The sequence below is a fragment of the Tenrec ecaudatus genome, chromosome 4 (genome assembly GCF_050624435.1).
Source record: "Tenrec ecaudatus isolate mTenEca1 chromosome 4, mTenEca1.hap1, whole genome shotgun sequence".
NCBI classification, from domain to species: Eukaryota; Metazoa; Chordata; class Mammalia; order Afrosoricida; family Tenrecidae; genus Tenrec; species Tenrec ecaudatus.
The window spans coordinates 65,980,267-65,997,316 of record NC_134533.1 but is presented as its reverse complement, the minus strand read 5'-3'; the positions used below and the strand labels follow the sequence as shown (position 1 = coordinate 65,997,316).

At 43.8% G+C, this 17,050-nt stretch overlaps 1 protein-coding gene across 1 annotated transcript; it reads left to right on the top strand.

The window, feature by feature from the left end:
* Window positions 1-631: 631 nt before the first annotated feature.
* LOC142446789 (tripartite motif-containing protein 6-like) lies at window positions 632-8,673 on the top strand. Its single transcript, XM_075548529.1, has 7 exons — window positions 632-1,054; window positions 1,469-1,564; window positions 1,842-2,072; window positions 5,574-5,596; window positions 7,520-7,620; window positions 7,854-7,880; window positions 8,105-8,673. The coding sequence occupies exons 1-7, from the start codon at window positions 632-634 to the stop codon at window positions 8,671-8,673; spliced, it is 1,470 nt and encodes a 489-aa protein (XP_075404644.1).
* Window positions 8,674-17,050: the final 8,377 nt, after the last annotated feature.

The following is a 17,050-nucleotide window of genomic DNA, read 5'->3' as shown; positions in this document are numbered from 1 at the left end:
TGACACATATCAAATTCCCTGCCAGTAGCAATACCTGTCAGAGGAAAGGCTTTCCTGAGAAAGGCAGGATCCACAGATAATTATCTAAATTTAAAGATTCCTGGAACTGCAGCAGGCAAATCTAGCGAGCTGAACCTGAACTTAGTCCTGCCATCTAGTGTCCAATGGTGCTTTTGCAGGTCTCGGAACTGCTGTCAGAGAAACACAGGAAGGGTACAGAGTTGAACATCCCTGAACTACTAACTCACTGGCTTTGAGTTGTTCAAGACTGTAACTCCTCTTTCTACTGTGGAGTGTCCAGTGGTTCTGAGCAGCTGGTGGTTTCAAACTGCCGACCTTGCAGTCAGTTCAACATGTAATTATGCTGAGAGGGCTCCTCCTTCCTCCCTCCAGTGGGTGCTCTGATAAGGGTGGAACTTGGTATCTAATATGAACTAAAGCATTTAAAATTATAATGAGAAGTCCTTATTGCTCCAGGTGCCTGATTTCTTTCTCTTGGACAGTCAGCACATGCCATGTTTCCATTTCTCCTGACCTTGCTTCTTTCCTCGCTGTCCTTCGACCCAGGATTCTGTCCGCAGGAAGCACCTCTGAAGTCGGGGGACAGGTGCGGGGAGAGAGAGGAGCGGCAATGGCTTCCACAGTGCTCGTGGACATACGAGGTGAAGTGACCTGCCCTATCTGCTTGGAGCTCCTTACAGAACCCATGAGCCTAGACTGTGGCCATAGCTTCTGCCGAGTCTGTATCGAAGGGAACAGCAAGCCATCAGAGGTCATCCCAGAAGAAGGAAACAGCTGTCCTGTGTGCCGATCCGGCTACCACCCTCGGAACCTCCGACCCAATCGGCACCTGGCCAACATAGTAGAGAGGCTCCGGAAGGCAGTGTCCGGCCCCGAACAGCAGCCCAAGGCAACTCGGTGTGCTCAGCATGGGGAGAGGCTGCAGCTCTTCTGTAAGGAGGATGGGAAGATCATTTGCTGGCTTTGCGAGCGGTTGGTGGAGCACCGCGGCCACCACACCTTCCTCGTGGAGGAGCTTGCCCAGGAGTACAAGGTAAGCGGGTACGGCTGAGGAAGCCAGGAAAGAGTGGAAGCTTCGCTGCTTCGACTTCTCGTCCTGCTCTAATCTGATTTCTGTGTACTTCCCCTTTACCTAGAGGGTGAATCTAGGAAGGGCCTTTCTGACCCTGAATAGAGACCTTCGTAAGAGTAGCTCCAGATGAGTTCTGCTGGGTTTTGTGAGCAGAAGGGGATGTGGGGGTTAGAAAGAAGAGGACAAGGTAGATTCCGTGTGGATGATACTTTGGCAATGAGCATAAACGACTTTCAGACAGATGACCTCAGTTTTTCATCCCAGGACAGACAGCCATCTTCTGAGGTCAGCACAATCTCTACCTCGCTCATTTCATGTCTAGGCACTGAGATAACATGTAGCTTGTCTCTGCTTGGCCTAATGTGTTCATTCTAGGAGCTGTTCCAGGAGCATGTGAAGAAGCTAAAGAAAGAGCAGCAGGAAGCTGAGAAGCTAACGGCTGTTACTAAAGAAAAGAAGACCCGCTGGAAGGCAAGTGGGGGCTCGTGCAAGTGGGGACCTCGGGACAGTCATCTGGACAGGGCGTGGGAGCGCAAGGTGAAAGCCCTGATCCCGAATGTTGGTCTAGAAGAGCTTACAGCCTTTCTGATGATGGGCACACACCGCCAACGTGCTCCTACGCTTTCAGAAACAATCACCTAGGGCAGGAAGCCTGGGCAGAGGCGAGCGTTCATTTCAGATTCCAGCCTGTGATCGTTTGAAGCTTCTGGGTAGGCAGTGATTGTCTCTCTCTTCCTTGTTCTTGAAGAGTCAGATGGAGACTGAGATACACAGGATCCAGAGACAGTTTAATCAGCTGAGAAGCATACTAGACAAAGAGGAGCAGTGGGAACTCAAAAAGCTGGAGGAAGAAGAGAGGAAGGGCCTGAGTATCATCGAGGAGACTGAGGATGAGCTAGTCCAGCAGAGCCAGTCTCTGACTGACCTCATTGCAGAGCTGGAGCGACGATGTCAGGGATCAGCAATGGAGCTGCTACAGGTAAGAATGATGAATGGACCTTCCATTCCAGGAGTATAGGAAGAGAGAGCAAGCTTGCCTTGCCTTCTAATGACTGCCATCCTCTGGGGACAAGAAAGAGGTTGCTTTGTCCCTGCAGTTCCTTTTCCTTATCAAATGAAGTAGAAGTAATGGGGCAGAGCATGAGATAATTACTTAAAAGTCTTTGCACTTGTAAGATGATCCAAAAGTGTGTTTGAGACCTTAGAGATCTGCCATATCAGATGATATTCCTGAACAGAGTTTCCCATTGACATTTGGGACCAGAGAACTGATTTCTTCGTAAGGCCTCCTTCTCTACATTGCAAAGGATTCATCAGCCTCACTGGTTGCTGTGAGTTGAAACAGACTCCATAGCAGTTCCTTTGTCAGTTACTTGTTCTTGGGCCTTAGCATTAGAGGTGTGGAGTCATTAATGTCCCCCTCTTGGAGCTTTTCGAGGAAGAAAGTTTTATTCTTGATGTTCATTTTCACAGTTTACTTACCCAAGAGCTTTCTCTTTGCTTCTTCACAAACTATAAACTGTCCTCAAACTATAAAAATTACTTCTTAGATGCAGTTTATGTCACCACTCTAGGCATCTTTGTAGATTCTCATGCTCTTATGACCGTCCAATGGCTATTTTATTATTGTTGGGGTTTTTTTTAGGATTCAGTTGCAAGTGGTTTTTTAAACAGTAGTTTTATTGACATATCTTACACATTCCAATATATCCATTCACAGACAATTCTGTTGTTCAATCCCATTGGCAAGACACTGTTCTTTTTTTTATGGTTTGATTTGTCTTTTTGGAATTTTTATTAAAAGATCACTTTATAGGGCTCTTACAGCGCTTATAACAGTCCATACATCAATTGTATCAAGCATATTTGTACATATGATGCCATCATTATTTTCTAGACGTATATTTATTGAGCTCTTAGTATCGGTGCCTCCTTTTCCCTCCCTCCTCCCCACCCTCATGACCCCTTGATAAATCATTATTATTTTCATATCCTGCACTGTCCGCTCTCTTCCACCACGCCAATGACAACTGCAGCATTGGGGCTTTCTCCAATCTCTTCAGAACTTCCAATCACTGACATTCTTCCTTTTCCTTTCCATATCTGTGTAAGTGACATTACTGATCCTTAATATTTAATAATAATCGGTTACATATTGGGTTGCTAACTGCAAGGCCAGCAGTTGGAAACCACGAGCCACTCTCCCAGGAGAACGATAGGGCTTTCTATTCCAGTAAAGAGTTACAGCCTCCGAAACTCCGCAAGGGGCAGTTCTACCCTGTCTTGGAGGATGGCTATGAGTTGGCATTGAACTAATGGGAATGAGTTAGTTTGGTTTGGTTCGAGTGAGCCTAAGGCTTTATTTTGCGACATGAACTCAGAATGATATCGCCAGAACCTAAGTAAACCATGAAGTGGAAGCTGCCTTAAGTATAGCCATGCCTTAAGTTGGATATAATCCTGGATATCCTGTTGGTCAAGTTAACAGATCCGCATGCCTACTGCTTTCCCTGCCCAATTCAATTTGAGTTTTCCTGTCTAACGCAACCAAATAAGAAGGTATGAAAAAAATGTATTGCTACAAAGGAAATGTTTTTAAACAAAAATATCAAAATGTAAAGCTAGTGTTTCTTGATGTATCCTCTCTTTCAGCTCATGTATTTATACAGGTCCTTTTCATCTCTGACTGTTGTCCTCTCCCCACCCCACACCAGATGGCCAAATGGCAGTTGTAGTATCTTTGGGGGACTTTCATCATAATCCTCTGAGAAGTTCTTTAGGTTTGAAGAAGTACAAAAAGACTGAAAGGGCAAAGTCAGGGCTGGAGGTTAGTGGGTGATGTTAACGATTAAGATTCTCCAAGGACAGCCTTTGCCACCCTGGATGATTGAGCATGCGCACTGCCACAATGGGAAAAGCCTCTTCCTTTCCCCAGACTCCCTGGAGTTTTGAGTTTTCTTAAAGCTTCTGCATAAGAAGCCTCTGTGATCCTCCTATGTCCTTTGAGAAAACTAATCAGAATTACCCTTGGGGATTCTCAAAACAAAAATTCCTATAACCTTCAAAGTTGAGCTCTTTTACTTGAATTAAACAATTTAACTGCACTTGCTGGTTTCTTTTCATTTTGATTTGATTTGATGAAAGTACCGAGACTAAAGCTAGTATGTTATTGACGCAACATCCATTACAACTATTTACTAATCACAGAGACAGGTTTACCTGGCGGTAGAGCAATGTGTCATGTAGTACAAGCCCTGAAACATGTGAAGAGGCTCTGCAGTGGCAATACTTTTATTTATCCATGTATGTCGTCAATATGGAGAAAATTGTATCATAGAGCTCAAATATGGGCTACGGATCACTGAAGCTCTGAGCAGGAATCAGGCAGTTCTACCCTTAACCATCAGGAGACTTAAAGAAGTTGCAAGTTGCAAATGGATGGGTTTGGTCACAGATGGTCTCATGGTGAATATATGGTCATCTTTAGGATGGTGCTTACAAGAAATAAACAGTTAAATTATAAAGCAATACAAATGGCTCAGTACAATTCAAAGGCAGTTTTGTGAGACACTGGCAGTCCTTCAAGATCTTGAGGACCGCCAGGTAGTCCTCTGTAGAGAGAGCTAGGCTATCCCAGCACAGGCAGCAAACAGCAAGGCAGGTCACCAACTGTCAGTCCCCAGCTCAAGAGATGTAAATTCCAATTGTGTGGTGAAGCAGGTCTTAACGGAATCTCAAATTACAGCGACACAGTTCACAGGTTAGGTATCCCACAGATAGTATAGCTTGCAAATTGAGGCACAGAACAAACAAGGTAGCCACACACTAGTCCAATGATCAAAGAGCGAGAGACAGGAAAGGCAAGGCTCGCTGAGCCACTTATCTCTCCGCCCTTCAATTAATCCCACATGTGTTTATTGGCCAGGCTGACACAATAAACTAACTATCTCAGGCCCCTTAGCTTGTATCCTGAGGAGTTGCTGTGGCTCAGTGGTTGAAACCTGTGGCAGCTTCCCACGGAAAAAGACCTAGCATTCCGCTTGCAGAAACTATGCTGCAAGTGTGCTGTGCCCTGTAGGGTCTCTGTGAGTCAAAACCTACTCCACTGTGCTCAACCATGACTTGCATCCCTGATGCCCAGAAGGTGAACATCTCAGGTGCAGATATGACTTAGTGACCTCAGATTCTCCAGGTCTGGGCACTCTATCTAACAAATAGTAGATTTTATAATATGTAACATGATAACCATGTATACATGTGCGCATATGGAGATGTAGAAATATATAAGAATAGTGAATGAATGGAGTTTTTGCCTGATGTCCCACATGAGCTCTTAACACTACTGTGATGCCTTCCACAGAGGCCCTTTTTAGTCTCATCATCTCATGAAGTGTGGTGCAAATGGGGTGAGGAACATGGGTGCGGCTTCATTAGAGGGGAAAAGTCTATTCTCAACTTAACCTGTCTCTTTCTTTCCTAGGACGTAAATGATGTCATACAAAGGTATGTATAGAGTGGAGTTGGTTCCCTTGTATTTTCCAGAGATTCCCACACACATAGACTTTATTTTATGATCAGGGGGAAAAGAAAAAGAAAATTTATTGGGGTATGATTTGGGACTTTGGGGGGGCGTACTCATTGTAAGAATTTTAGGGTTTCAAAATTTGGACTTCTGTGGAAGGAGAATTTGGGTGTTGAGAGTCATGAATTGAGAACAATAGTTCTTTAATTTAAATTTTATTTTTAATCATTTTATTGGAGGCTCATACAACTCTTATCACAATCCATGCATACATCAATTGTGTAAATCACCTTTGTACATTCATTGCCCTCATCATTCTCAGAACATTTGCTCTCCACCTAAGCCCTTGACATTAGCTCCTCATTTTTCGTCCTCCCTCCCTGCTCTTCCCTTCCTCATGAACACTTGATAATTTATAAATCATTATTTTGTCATATCTTACTCTGTCCGACATCTGCCTTCACCCACTTTTCTATTGTCGAGGTTATACGTAGATCCCTGTAATCTATTCCCCCTTTCAACCCTACCCTCCCTCCACCTCCTGGTATCGCCACTCTCACCACTGGTCCTGAAGGGATCATCATCCTGGATTCCCTGTGTTTCCAGTTCCTATCTGTACCAGTGTACATCCTCTGGTCTAGTATGTTTCATCATTGCTACCCTACACCCTGACTGGCTCGTCTCCTCCCTGTGAGAGGACAATAGTTCTATATAAGAATAAGGAGTTTCTTAGTGATTTCCCAAGTCCTGTCACATGAGTCCTTGTCCATAAGCCTTTATAATAGTAGCTTCCTGCTCTGATTCTAATCGTGCATTGTTACCTCAGAAGACACAGATTGTCTGTACCTGTGTATTTTATCATAGACAGATTCCTGTCTGAATTGTTTATTAAGTTTGGAGAACCAACTTTAGAGCAACTGCCTTAAACTTGCCTTTATTTCTGGCTTTTGACCAGTCTGAGCCTCACCCTCTCGTCCCCCTCACATTTCCCCTTTTCTCAGGAGAGGCTTTGTCTTTGGAGCAAACATTTGTTCTCCGCGACATGCTCTAGAGCAGCGGTTCTCAACCAGTGGGTTGTGACCCATTTGGGGGGCGAACGACCCTTTCACAGGGGTCGCCCGATTTGTAAGAGTAGCAAAATTGCAGTTATGAAGCAGCAACAAAGGTAATGTTATGGTTGGAGGGTCACCACAACATGCGGAACTGTATGAAAGGGTCGCAGCATTAGGAAGGTTGAGAACCGCTGCTACAGAGCCTCATTAAAGCAAGGTGGGTTCTCTAGCTTCTCCAGTATATGGATCTTCTACTTTTTGCATTAAATCCACAGCCTGCTTGTCCCATCTAAATTTTCATTCTCAGCAAGGAGGGAAAGGCATCTCCTTTCTCCAGTTAATGTCATATTTTGAGAGAGAGTGAATCCCAAGATTCTCTTCTGAAGACCATACCTCATAGCTGCTTGGAGTCCCTGGACCCAAACCTCACAGACCCTTCAGCGGGGTGTCCTTCAGTTGGAAGGCCCAAAGTTGGAGTTCCCAGTTCTTGAGCTTCTGCCTGTCCGCTCAGGTGTTTCAAGCCAGTAATGTTGGACTCTGAAAATTTGAATTTAGACCAGCACCAGAATTGTACATCTATCACTTTGTTTTTGAGAAATCACAAAGGTTTCCTCGGCCATTAGTTAATGCCATGCTATCTTTAGAATGTGGCGCTAGAAGAGAAACTCATTATATTTACATAGGGCTATAGACGGTGGTTTGAGAAGTCTTAGCAACGTTCACACAGATGGTGAGCAGCTCGTTTCAGTTGTCGGTGGTGTGGTTCCAGGGGTTCCCCAGTCGGCTTGGGTGGTGAGGGAGGGGTGCTGGAGGGGCCCAAGGTTGGAGGTTCACAAGGTTTGTTGTCCACAGGAGTGAATTTTGGACCTTGAAGAAACCAAAAGTCCTTCCTACCAAGCCGAGAAGTACGTTTCGAGCCCCAGATCTGAAAAAGATGCTGCGGATGTTCAGAGGTGAGGAGAGTTGGAAGGAACTTTGGATGTGGGGTTGCTGTAGTTGTCAGAAATAAATTGGTCAGGGAGTGTCATTGGTTTCACCGAGAAGAGTAGAGAAGAGGGAGCCTTGGTAGTGTGCTGAAGGGGTGATTCACATCCCATAGATTTCCCGGGCCCCCTCCTCTACTGAGCAGTGTTATTAGTCTTAAGACCTTGGGGTTTACCCACTTTGGCTTTTTTCAATCTTACAGATCTGACAGGTGTCCAGAACTTCTGGGGTAAGTCAAAACCAAAGCCTCTTGGAGCTTACATGCTCTGATCCCCTTTCACATGCCCCGCCCCAAACAAGGCCCCCCACACTCAAGACATGAGATGTTAAAACTCTCGCCCTGATACTCTTACAGAGAAATAATTGTTTGCAGTCACTTCCCATGTTCCTGTCTCATGATGCTGTAACATGCGTACCCATTCACCTCTGCTCATGGTGTACTTTTCCCCACAGTGGATGTGACTCTGAATCCGCAGACGGCTAATTTAAATCTTCTTCTGTCTAAAAACCGAAGGCAGGTGAGATTTGTGGGTACAAATCTGCCTGGGCCTTCCTACCTGAGAGAGCATTATGACTGTGGTGTCCTGGGCTCCCAGCACTTCTCCTCTGGGAGACATTACTGGGAAGTAGATGTGAAAGACAAGACGGACTGGATCCTGGGTGTATGCAGTCGTTCAGTGGAACCTACCGTCCCCTCTTCCCACCCATACACCAACCCTCTGAATGGCCGCGCCAGCTATCGACCTCAAAGTGGATACTGGGTGATTGGCTTAAAGCATAAGCATGAATACAGAGCCTATGAAGACTCGGCCACTACCCTGCTCCTCCTCATGACCACGCCACCTCACCGAGTTGGGGTTTTCCTAGACTATGAAGCTGGTGTTGTCTCCTTTTATAATGTCACAAATCATGGTTTTCCCATCTATACCTTCTCTAAGTATTACTTTCCGACTCCCCTTTGCCCATATTTTAATCCTTGTAACTGTGTGGTCCCAATGACCCTGTGTAAACCACACTCCTGAGGCTTCAGCTGTCCCCAGCTACGTCCGTAACAAAATGTAGGGATACAATTCAATCTCTGACCCCACTTCTGTGTAGTTCCTTCTGCTTTTAGAGTTCATATACTCCTGAGTCTCTGCCTTGTGACCCATTTTGCTATATTCTCACTTCCTTCTCTCTGAACATCTAGTCAACGCTAGAATATACTCACTGGTGAACGTTAACATTCTTGATTCATCGTGAATATTGAGTGAGAGATAGGGTAATTTTGAGCATTTTGTCATTAAAGAATGGCTTTTAATTAATATATGTATACTTATTACTAACTCATGGAATCAAATTTAGGTAGTTCCATTCTAAATTCCTTTTGAGTTTCTGTTTTTGTACTAAATGGAAAATTGAATTTCAATCTATCCTTTCTTTAATTTATGAAATCACTAAGTGACATTTTTATTTTGTTTATGTGGCTAAGTACTTTTATTGGTTTAAGATGCTAACTTAACCACAAATTCTTGGAATAGAACATTATTCATTTGTTGGGTAAATCTACTGCAAACAACTTCTTTAAAGTTTGTTTGTTTGTTTTATAAAAGCAAAGATGTCACTTTGAAATTTAGCCATGTCATTTTTACTTGCTTCGTTTATATGCAAAAAGCTAAATAATGAATAATAAAGACCAAAGAATAATTGATTCCTTTGAATTTTGATGTTGCTGGAAAAAATGAAGGTACCTGTTTATTCCAACAGTACCCTGTTATGAACATTCAACATTGGGACAACTCTCAGGGGCCGCAGTGAAATTCTACAATTTGGCAGATTCAGATTCAGCGTAGTGCCAGCTTACATATCAAAGCCCTAGAAAGGGAGACCAGAGAGGCACAGTGGACCCTTTCAGAAGCTGGATGGTGACTTTTACCATGGCTGCAGAGCGGTCAGAGTGTGCCATCTTGAGTGAGGCAGCACCGCTTTGGACTGTGCTCAGTATCCAAAGGCAAGAAATTTGGTTGCACTGCCGTATTTCCTAAGCGGGAGGCTACGGTAACTTATACCCAGCCTCGGACTGGACATGTTTCTAGTTCCAGAGCTCTGTCTGGTCCCCGAGTCAGAATGGATTGACGGGCACCAAACAGCAACAGCAGGTCATCCTTGTATCTGATTGGATTCATTTTTTGCTACTGCATTAGGTTGATGTTCATCTGAGCTTCAGATAGAAAGAGGCCTATACTGTTGCATCATCTAATGTCGGGTGATAGAGAATACAATATGGAGCAAAGAAATTGTTCTATTTGCACGTGCCCATGTTTTTATATATGTTGTGGTAGTAATTTCTTGTATAAGAATTAATACCCCATTAATTCCGAAGAGTTGGAGATTGCCCCAAAGTCCAAATAGTCTGCTCCGTCCCGCACCCTTGCACCCCCACCCCACCCTCAATCCCATACACATTCACTTTCCTCACTTTCCAGGTTCTGCCGTGTCCCACAGAGTTGAGGAACATTTCACTGGTGATGATGGTGGATGCTATTCCGTTCACATATGCAGATCAGTAGGGCGAGCTAGATGTTGAGTCCAGAGCACAAACTCCACCCTGACCCTTTATTCCTGCCAGTGGGTGAGGAAATCACACTCCCTGCTTTCTTAACTAAAAAAAAAAAAAAAGACATCAAGTTAATATCTCATCATAACTATACTTTAGATCAGAGTAGAACTACCCCTATGGGTTTTGAGACTACAACTTGGAAGTAGGAAGTATTATCTTCCATGGAGAGGCTAGCTTCGAACCACCAATGGCTTGAAATTGCCGGCCTTTCAGTTACAAGCCTAACACATCACCACTACACCACCAGAGTGCTCATTGTCTGTGCAGCAGGATGGCATTCCACAATTAGAGGCTGCTCGTATTTTCCCACCTTCCATCCAGACACATGTAATGAAAGGTGGTTTGGTGGGAATTACATAGTGCAATCAAATCAACATAATCCTTGACCTTGTTTAATAATACCCAGATAGACTTATTCGCCACCCCTCCACAGTCTTATTAAAGGGGTCTCTAGCAAAATTGACCTAATCGTAACCAGCCAGATTTTTGTCTTAGGCCAATCCAGAGGTAGCTTTTCCCCTCTCAGCTGTAGAATATTCCTTAGAGCAACAGTCACCAAGATACATTAAAATGTGGTCTAATTCACATCCTTTGCTAATGTCAAGACTTAATCTCATCCTATTCCAGGTGATTTGTAGATAATGCCCTACAAAAGGGATTATAACCACACATATCTGAAATCCAGAATATCACAAAGCATTTTAGGTGCAAGGGCCATATAAATTGACTATAACTCATTAATCTATATAGCAGTGAATACTAGTAGCAAATCGTTGATGTTAACTAAACATTACAAGTCTACAATGTGCATGGAAAAATAGTGTGTTAGATCAGATTGACTAGAGAAACCAATTCAGTGACACTCATGTCTGTGTAAGAAAGAGCTTTATATCAAGAATTATCGCGAAAACATCCCAGGCCAGTCAGTTCGAGTCCATAAGACTGAAACTGGTCCTTAAGTCCCTCTTCAGACACACGCAGCCTCATGCAATGATGCCGAACACAGGAATAGCACCTGCCTGTGTGTGAAAAGTCCGGTGGGTCCAATGGCAGTGGACACATCTCCAGGGTCCTGGCAGAAACCAGGGTTCACCAGTAGAAAGGTGAAGGCAGAGAGAAGGGGAGTTTCCACCACAAACAGGAAGGTATTTTACAAATTAATTGAAGTAAAGAGAAGGCCTCAAAGAAAAAATCGAGTCCTATATAAAACCAGGAGATGAGAGTAGCAAGGCAAAGAGAAGTGTAAGTACTTTTATGAAGAGACTGGCAGGGAGTTTTTGTTTCGTTTTTTAAAAAGAGCCCTGGCGTTAGAGTCTAGAAGGAGCTTTAAGGAAAGTGTGTTCAGCTCGGCTTGGGCCCAACTCCATCTCCCAGAGAAGCCTTTTTGAGAGCAGCTGCCTTCTGACCTTGCTCTGCCTTGTCAAAGATTTCCAGGATCAAGAGAATTGGGCCCAAGAAACAAAATCAGATGGTTCCATTCCCTAATGGATTTGAGTGAAAACTGGTAATAAAATCAGGCACCACCCTTACGACAAGACATTGGAGAAGAACCCAGCTGGGCGGTCTAAGGAGTTGCACGTGTGATCTCACCAGATCACTAGCATATTCTATTATATTAAGTTTAAAGCTTTACTGTTTCTGGTCATTTCAACATGTATTAGAAACCATCTGGGTTCTTCCTTTGCTTTTATGTCTCCACATGAAGAAGTTTAATATTTACTGATAAATATTGAAACCGGTGTGTGTATATATATGTATATATATATATATATATATATATATCCTCAAATATGACACCCCAATTATTTCAAAGGGTTATTTCTCAGGATCCAAGGGCAGTTATCCCTGGATTTTGGGGAAAAGCCCCTTTCGTTAGCTGATGGCTTGCAAATGAAGTCTGGACCTGAAGAGATGATGCAAATGGACAGACTGAAGAATTTGGAATTTGTGTCCAGCAGTGAAAAGAGCAACTGAATTCCTTGCTGCCCTGAAAAGATTAAAGCAGAGTTTCTCCACTGTTAACGTTTTTGACTGGACAATTCTTTGTTGTAGGGATGTCTTGTGCGTTTTAAGATGGTTAGCCCATCCCTATCCTCCACTCAGTAAATTCCAGCGGTATTGCTCTAGTGACAACCAAACATCCCCTCAAGCCTTGGGAAGTCCTCGCTGCATTGTTGGCAGTTTGGTCTGTAGGCCCCTCCTCCTTCCTCCTGCTGCTCACATCAGGAAAGAAACTTTCTGTACAGCTGAGCTCTTCAGAGAGGAACTAGTTTGGTGAGGGAGTCGGCGGCACACTTGCTGGGGCCCGCTCTGATCACCTCCATCAAGACTCAACTTCTGCAGCAGGCCTGAAGGTACGAGAGTGATTGATGGTGTGCAGGGACGGAGAGCGGGAGAGTCCAGGGAGAATGAACCTAGGGAACGTATAAAACCAATCCAAAATCTGCCCCCAAGTCTATTCTGATTTAGGCCCCTGAGACGGCCTTTGCAAGACTCAGTCGTGACAGGAAGTCAGCTTCCTGTTTCTCCCTTGTATTGACGTGGTTGTGAGCCCCTGACTGAGTGGTCGGCAATTTGTCAGAAGGGTGACTAGGGTCTTGAAGTAACATCCCCGTGCTTACCTCCGAGTGCTCTACACACACACACACACACACTACTGACAACTGACAGGGTAGAACAGCCTGACACTTTCTAAGACTAGCTGTCTCTCTCTCACACACACACACACACACACACACACACTATTGACAAGGTAGAACTGCCCTCGACACTTTCTAAGACTAGCTGTCACACACACACACACACACACACTATTGACAGGGTAGAACAGCCTGACACTTTCTAAGACTAGCTGTCTCTCTCACACACACACACACACACTATTGACAAGGTAGAACTGCCCTCGACACTTTCTAAGACTAGCTGTCACACACACACACACACACACACACACACACACACACACACACACACTATTGACAGGGTAGAACAGCCTGACACTTTCTAAGACTAACAGTACAGAAGCAGAAAGCCCCATCTTTCTCCCGCAGAGTGGCTGATGGTTTCAAACGGCCAGTCGCAGCCCAACCGTAACCACTGCGCCACCAGGATTCCTGACCATAGATGATGGTTCTCTGGTCCCAGAGGCCGCGTTCAAGGCTGGAAACTTCCTGTTGTCCGTGCGGACGGATGGAAGCTCCGGCCTGGGGAAGGGCGCCTCTAAGACTTGAAGCAGTTAAAACAGAACAAAACTTGTGTAGTTTCTACAGGGCCATTCTTTTTCGTGGCTAAGTCCAGCGCTGCCCCTCTTCCCATTTTACAGTGTGTGTAAAACTACCCGGAAAAAAATTTTTTTTGAAGGTGGAAAGGGAAGGAATAAAATTTATCTCCAACTTTTACCAGAAAAGAACAAGTGACATCTGTCTCTATTGGCCTGGGAAAGACCAGGCTCCTAGTTTGCGGCATCGAGAATGAAGGCTTGGGGACACGGCTAAATAAAATCTTGAAATGGTTCATTCTTTTTCCTCTGTAAGTTAATTGGTGACTGAGATAGTTTATTGTGCCAGCCTGGCCGATAAACACAAGTAGGATTAATTGAAGGGCAGAGAGATAAATGACTCAGTGAGCCTCGCCTTGCTAGCTCTGTGCTTCAATTTAAAGGGTACACTACCTGTGGGATGCCTAGCCTGTGGACTGTGTCGCTGTAAGTTAAGGTCCCTTTAAGCCCACATGATTGGAATGTTCGTCTCTGGAGCCGGGAACCGACAGTTGGTGACAGTTGGTGACCTGCCTTGCTGTTTGCTGCCTGGGTAAATATAGCCCAGCTCTCTCTACAGAAAGGGACTGGCGGCTCTCCAGACTGAAAGGACTGCTAGTGTCTCACTGCTTTATAATTTATAATTTAACTGTTAATTTCTTGTATTATCTATCTGTATACAATTGAACGGTTCATTTCTTGTGTAATATATGTTTATAAATAGATTTATATATAATTACTAGCAATCTGGTTTTGTCTCTCTAGAGAACCCTGTCCAACACAGGGAGGAACAATGTAGAAGAGGGAGGGTGAGAAAGATTGCACAGCGTGTGGAATGTAATCAATATTACTCATCACACATGGAGAATTGGTTGAATTGTATAGCCTGCTGTGTATATTCTCAAGTACATTTATAAAACACAATAACCTTTCTAGTCATTGTATTTTAAATGACGTTAAATTAAAATGCTAATGTTTTATATTTATTAAAATAAATACAGTGCTATTTATATTTAATCAGCATCTATATATATGTATATATTATCTACATATATTTCATTGACATCACTGCTGCTGAGCCCTGGAGTTGGTACTTGGGCAGTGGTGGGGTAACCCCCATGTGTAGGTGCCGTGGCTTTTTGGCATATTTTTCCTTCTGTGACAGTTATGACGGCAGCAACTTTAACATCAATTCCTTGTAGGTGCACAGTCCCTTGGGAAAATATGTGCTCTTTTGCTTCCACCGTAGATTCTTTTTTTTTATATCATTTTATTAGGGGCTCATACAACTCTTATCACAATCCATACATACATCAATTGTGTAAAGCACATTGGTACATTCATTGCCCTCATCATTTTGAAAACATTTGCTCTCCACCTAAGGTCCTGGCATCAGCTCAATTTTTCCCCTCCCTCCCACTCACGCCTCCCTCATGAAGCCTTGATAATTTATAAATTATTTTGTCATATCTTACACTGTCCGACGTCTTCCTTTACCCACATTTCTGTTGTACGTCCTCCAGGGAGGAAGTTATATGTAGATCCTTATAATTGGTTCCCCTTTTCTAACCCACCCTCCCAGTGTCACCACTCTCACCACTGGTCCTCCATGGATTCTTGCTGCTTCTCAGAATTTGTCAGATTCTGAATGGGATGAGTGAAAACAGAGCCCTACCCCCATGGTGAGTTTGCAACTCCAATCATAAACAGGAGTGGCCATTCTAGTTGCCTGGTGTGTTAGGGTTCTCTACAGAGACAAAACCAGGTTGCTAGTAAATATATATATATATATAAAGATATACAACACAAAAAATGAACCGTTAAATTATATACAGATAGATAATACAAGAAATTAACAGTTAAATTATAAATTATAAAGCAGTAAGACACTAGCAGTCCTTTAATTCTTGAGGGCCATCAGTTCCTCTTCTGTAGAGAAAGCTGGGCTATATATACCCAGGCGCAAACAGCAAGGCAGGTCACCAACTGTCAGTCTCCAACTCCAGAGATGAACATTCCAATCGTGTGGGCTTAAAGAAACCTTAATTTATAGTGACATAGTCCACAGGCTAGGCATCCCACAGGTAGTACACCCTTTAAATTGAGGCACAGAACAAGCAAGGCAGCCGCAGGCTGGTCTGATGATTAAAGAGCGAGAGACAAGCAAGGCGAGGCTCACTTAGCCATTTATCTCTCTGCCCTTCAATTAATATTACTTGTGTTTATCAGCCAGGCTGGCACAATAAACTATCGCAATCTACCCTTTGCCAACCTGGCACCTGTACACAATTCTTTAGCCATATATACTTATATAATTTCCAGACATTAATGAAATCACCCTTATACTTATCATCAATCATCTATCATACATATAAATGATAACACACTGAGTCAAATTGTATCTGATATATCATACCTGAACAAAGGAATTATATGCAATAATCACATACAAAGAAAATACATTGACAATTCCAAACCTTGCTTTTGCAATTGATCACATAGTCATAATTGATAGGTAGAACCCCCTTCTACTACTACCCATTCTGTATTACCTTTGCCCTCAGCAAGCACCTCAGCTTGCTGTGTGTTTTTGCCTGGTGGGGTGACCCAGACCTTCGTCCCCGAAGGGTCTGGGTCATCATAAGTCCTGTCAGGATTGGGTTGCTGTAACACCATTTACTTTAATCACAGAGTATGGTAGCACTAAGAGCCTATGGGGTCTCCTGGATTCCAGACATATTCTTCTTTACCTCCATTATGTAGCGCCAGTCCAATTTCTCCTTGGTAATCAAGATCAATCACACCACTTAGTACAGTGACACCCTTCCTGACATGTTGACCCAAAGGCATGAAAAACCCAAAGTGTCCAGGGGGCATTCTCAGCTGCCAGTTGGAATCTGCTGTGTTTCCAGGTGGGATAGTTCCTTTCTTCGGGACCAGGACCTCCAGGCCTGAGGAACACAGGGTTGCTGGGACAGGAGGCAATAAACTCTCGCACCTGAAAACCATTGGTCTTCTCAATCATCAAAGCCCGAACTGGCCCATAGGTCCAACAGCTTGGTACTGTCTGCATATGATTTTTGGCTGACTTTCAGTGTCTATACTTTTGGCTGGATTACAACCTCCAGCCCAATGTCATCCTTGTTCCTCTCCAGATTCTCTTCATGCATGATGAATTGAGACATTGTTTCCAGTTCTACATTCATCTCCATACACACTGCGGCCTCCCTCCCCCTCTGTCATAGAGCCTGGGGAAGGTCAATAGCGTGTCACAGATGACAGATTTTGCCACCTGGCAGTGTTGATGCTCGTTTTCTAGAACTGCCGTACATTATTACAAACTGGGTGACTTACAATTAATTTATTTAGAAGCTCAGAAGGCCAAAAGCAAGTTTCTTGATATTTCCACAATCAGAATCTTGGGGTTTTTGGTTGTTTTGTTTTTGTACCATTCTGACTCTGGCCCCTTTCATTCTGTCCAGCTATTGAGGAGTCTTTGAGCAAGAAGACCTTCAAACTCAGGAAGAAGCCAAGGAGCAGTGCA

Coding starts and splice junctions, on each gene's coding strand:
- LOC142446789 (XM_075548529.1), top strand. CDS start 632: ATGGCTTCCACAGTGCTCGTGGACATACGAGGTGAAGTGACCTGCCCT. Junction 2,073..5,573: donor CAGCAATGGAGCTGCTACAG/GTAAGAATGATG, acceptor TTTCTTTCCTAG/GACGTAAATGATGTCATACA. Junction 5,597..7,519: donor GTAAATGATGTCATACAAAG/GTATGTATAGAG, acceptor TGTTGTCCACAG/GAGTGAATTTTGGACCTTGA.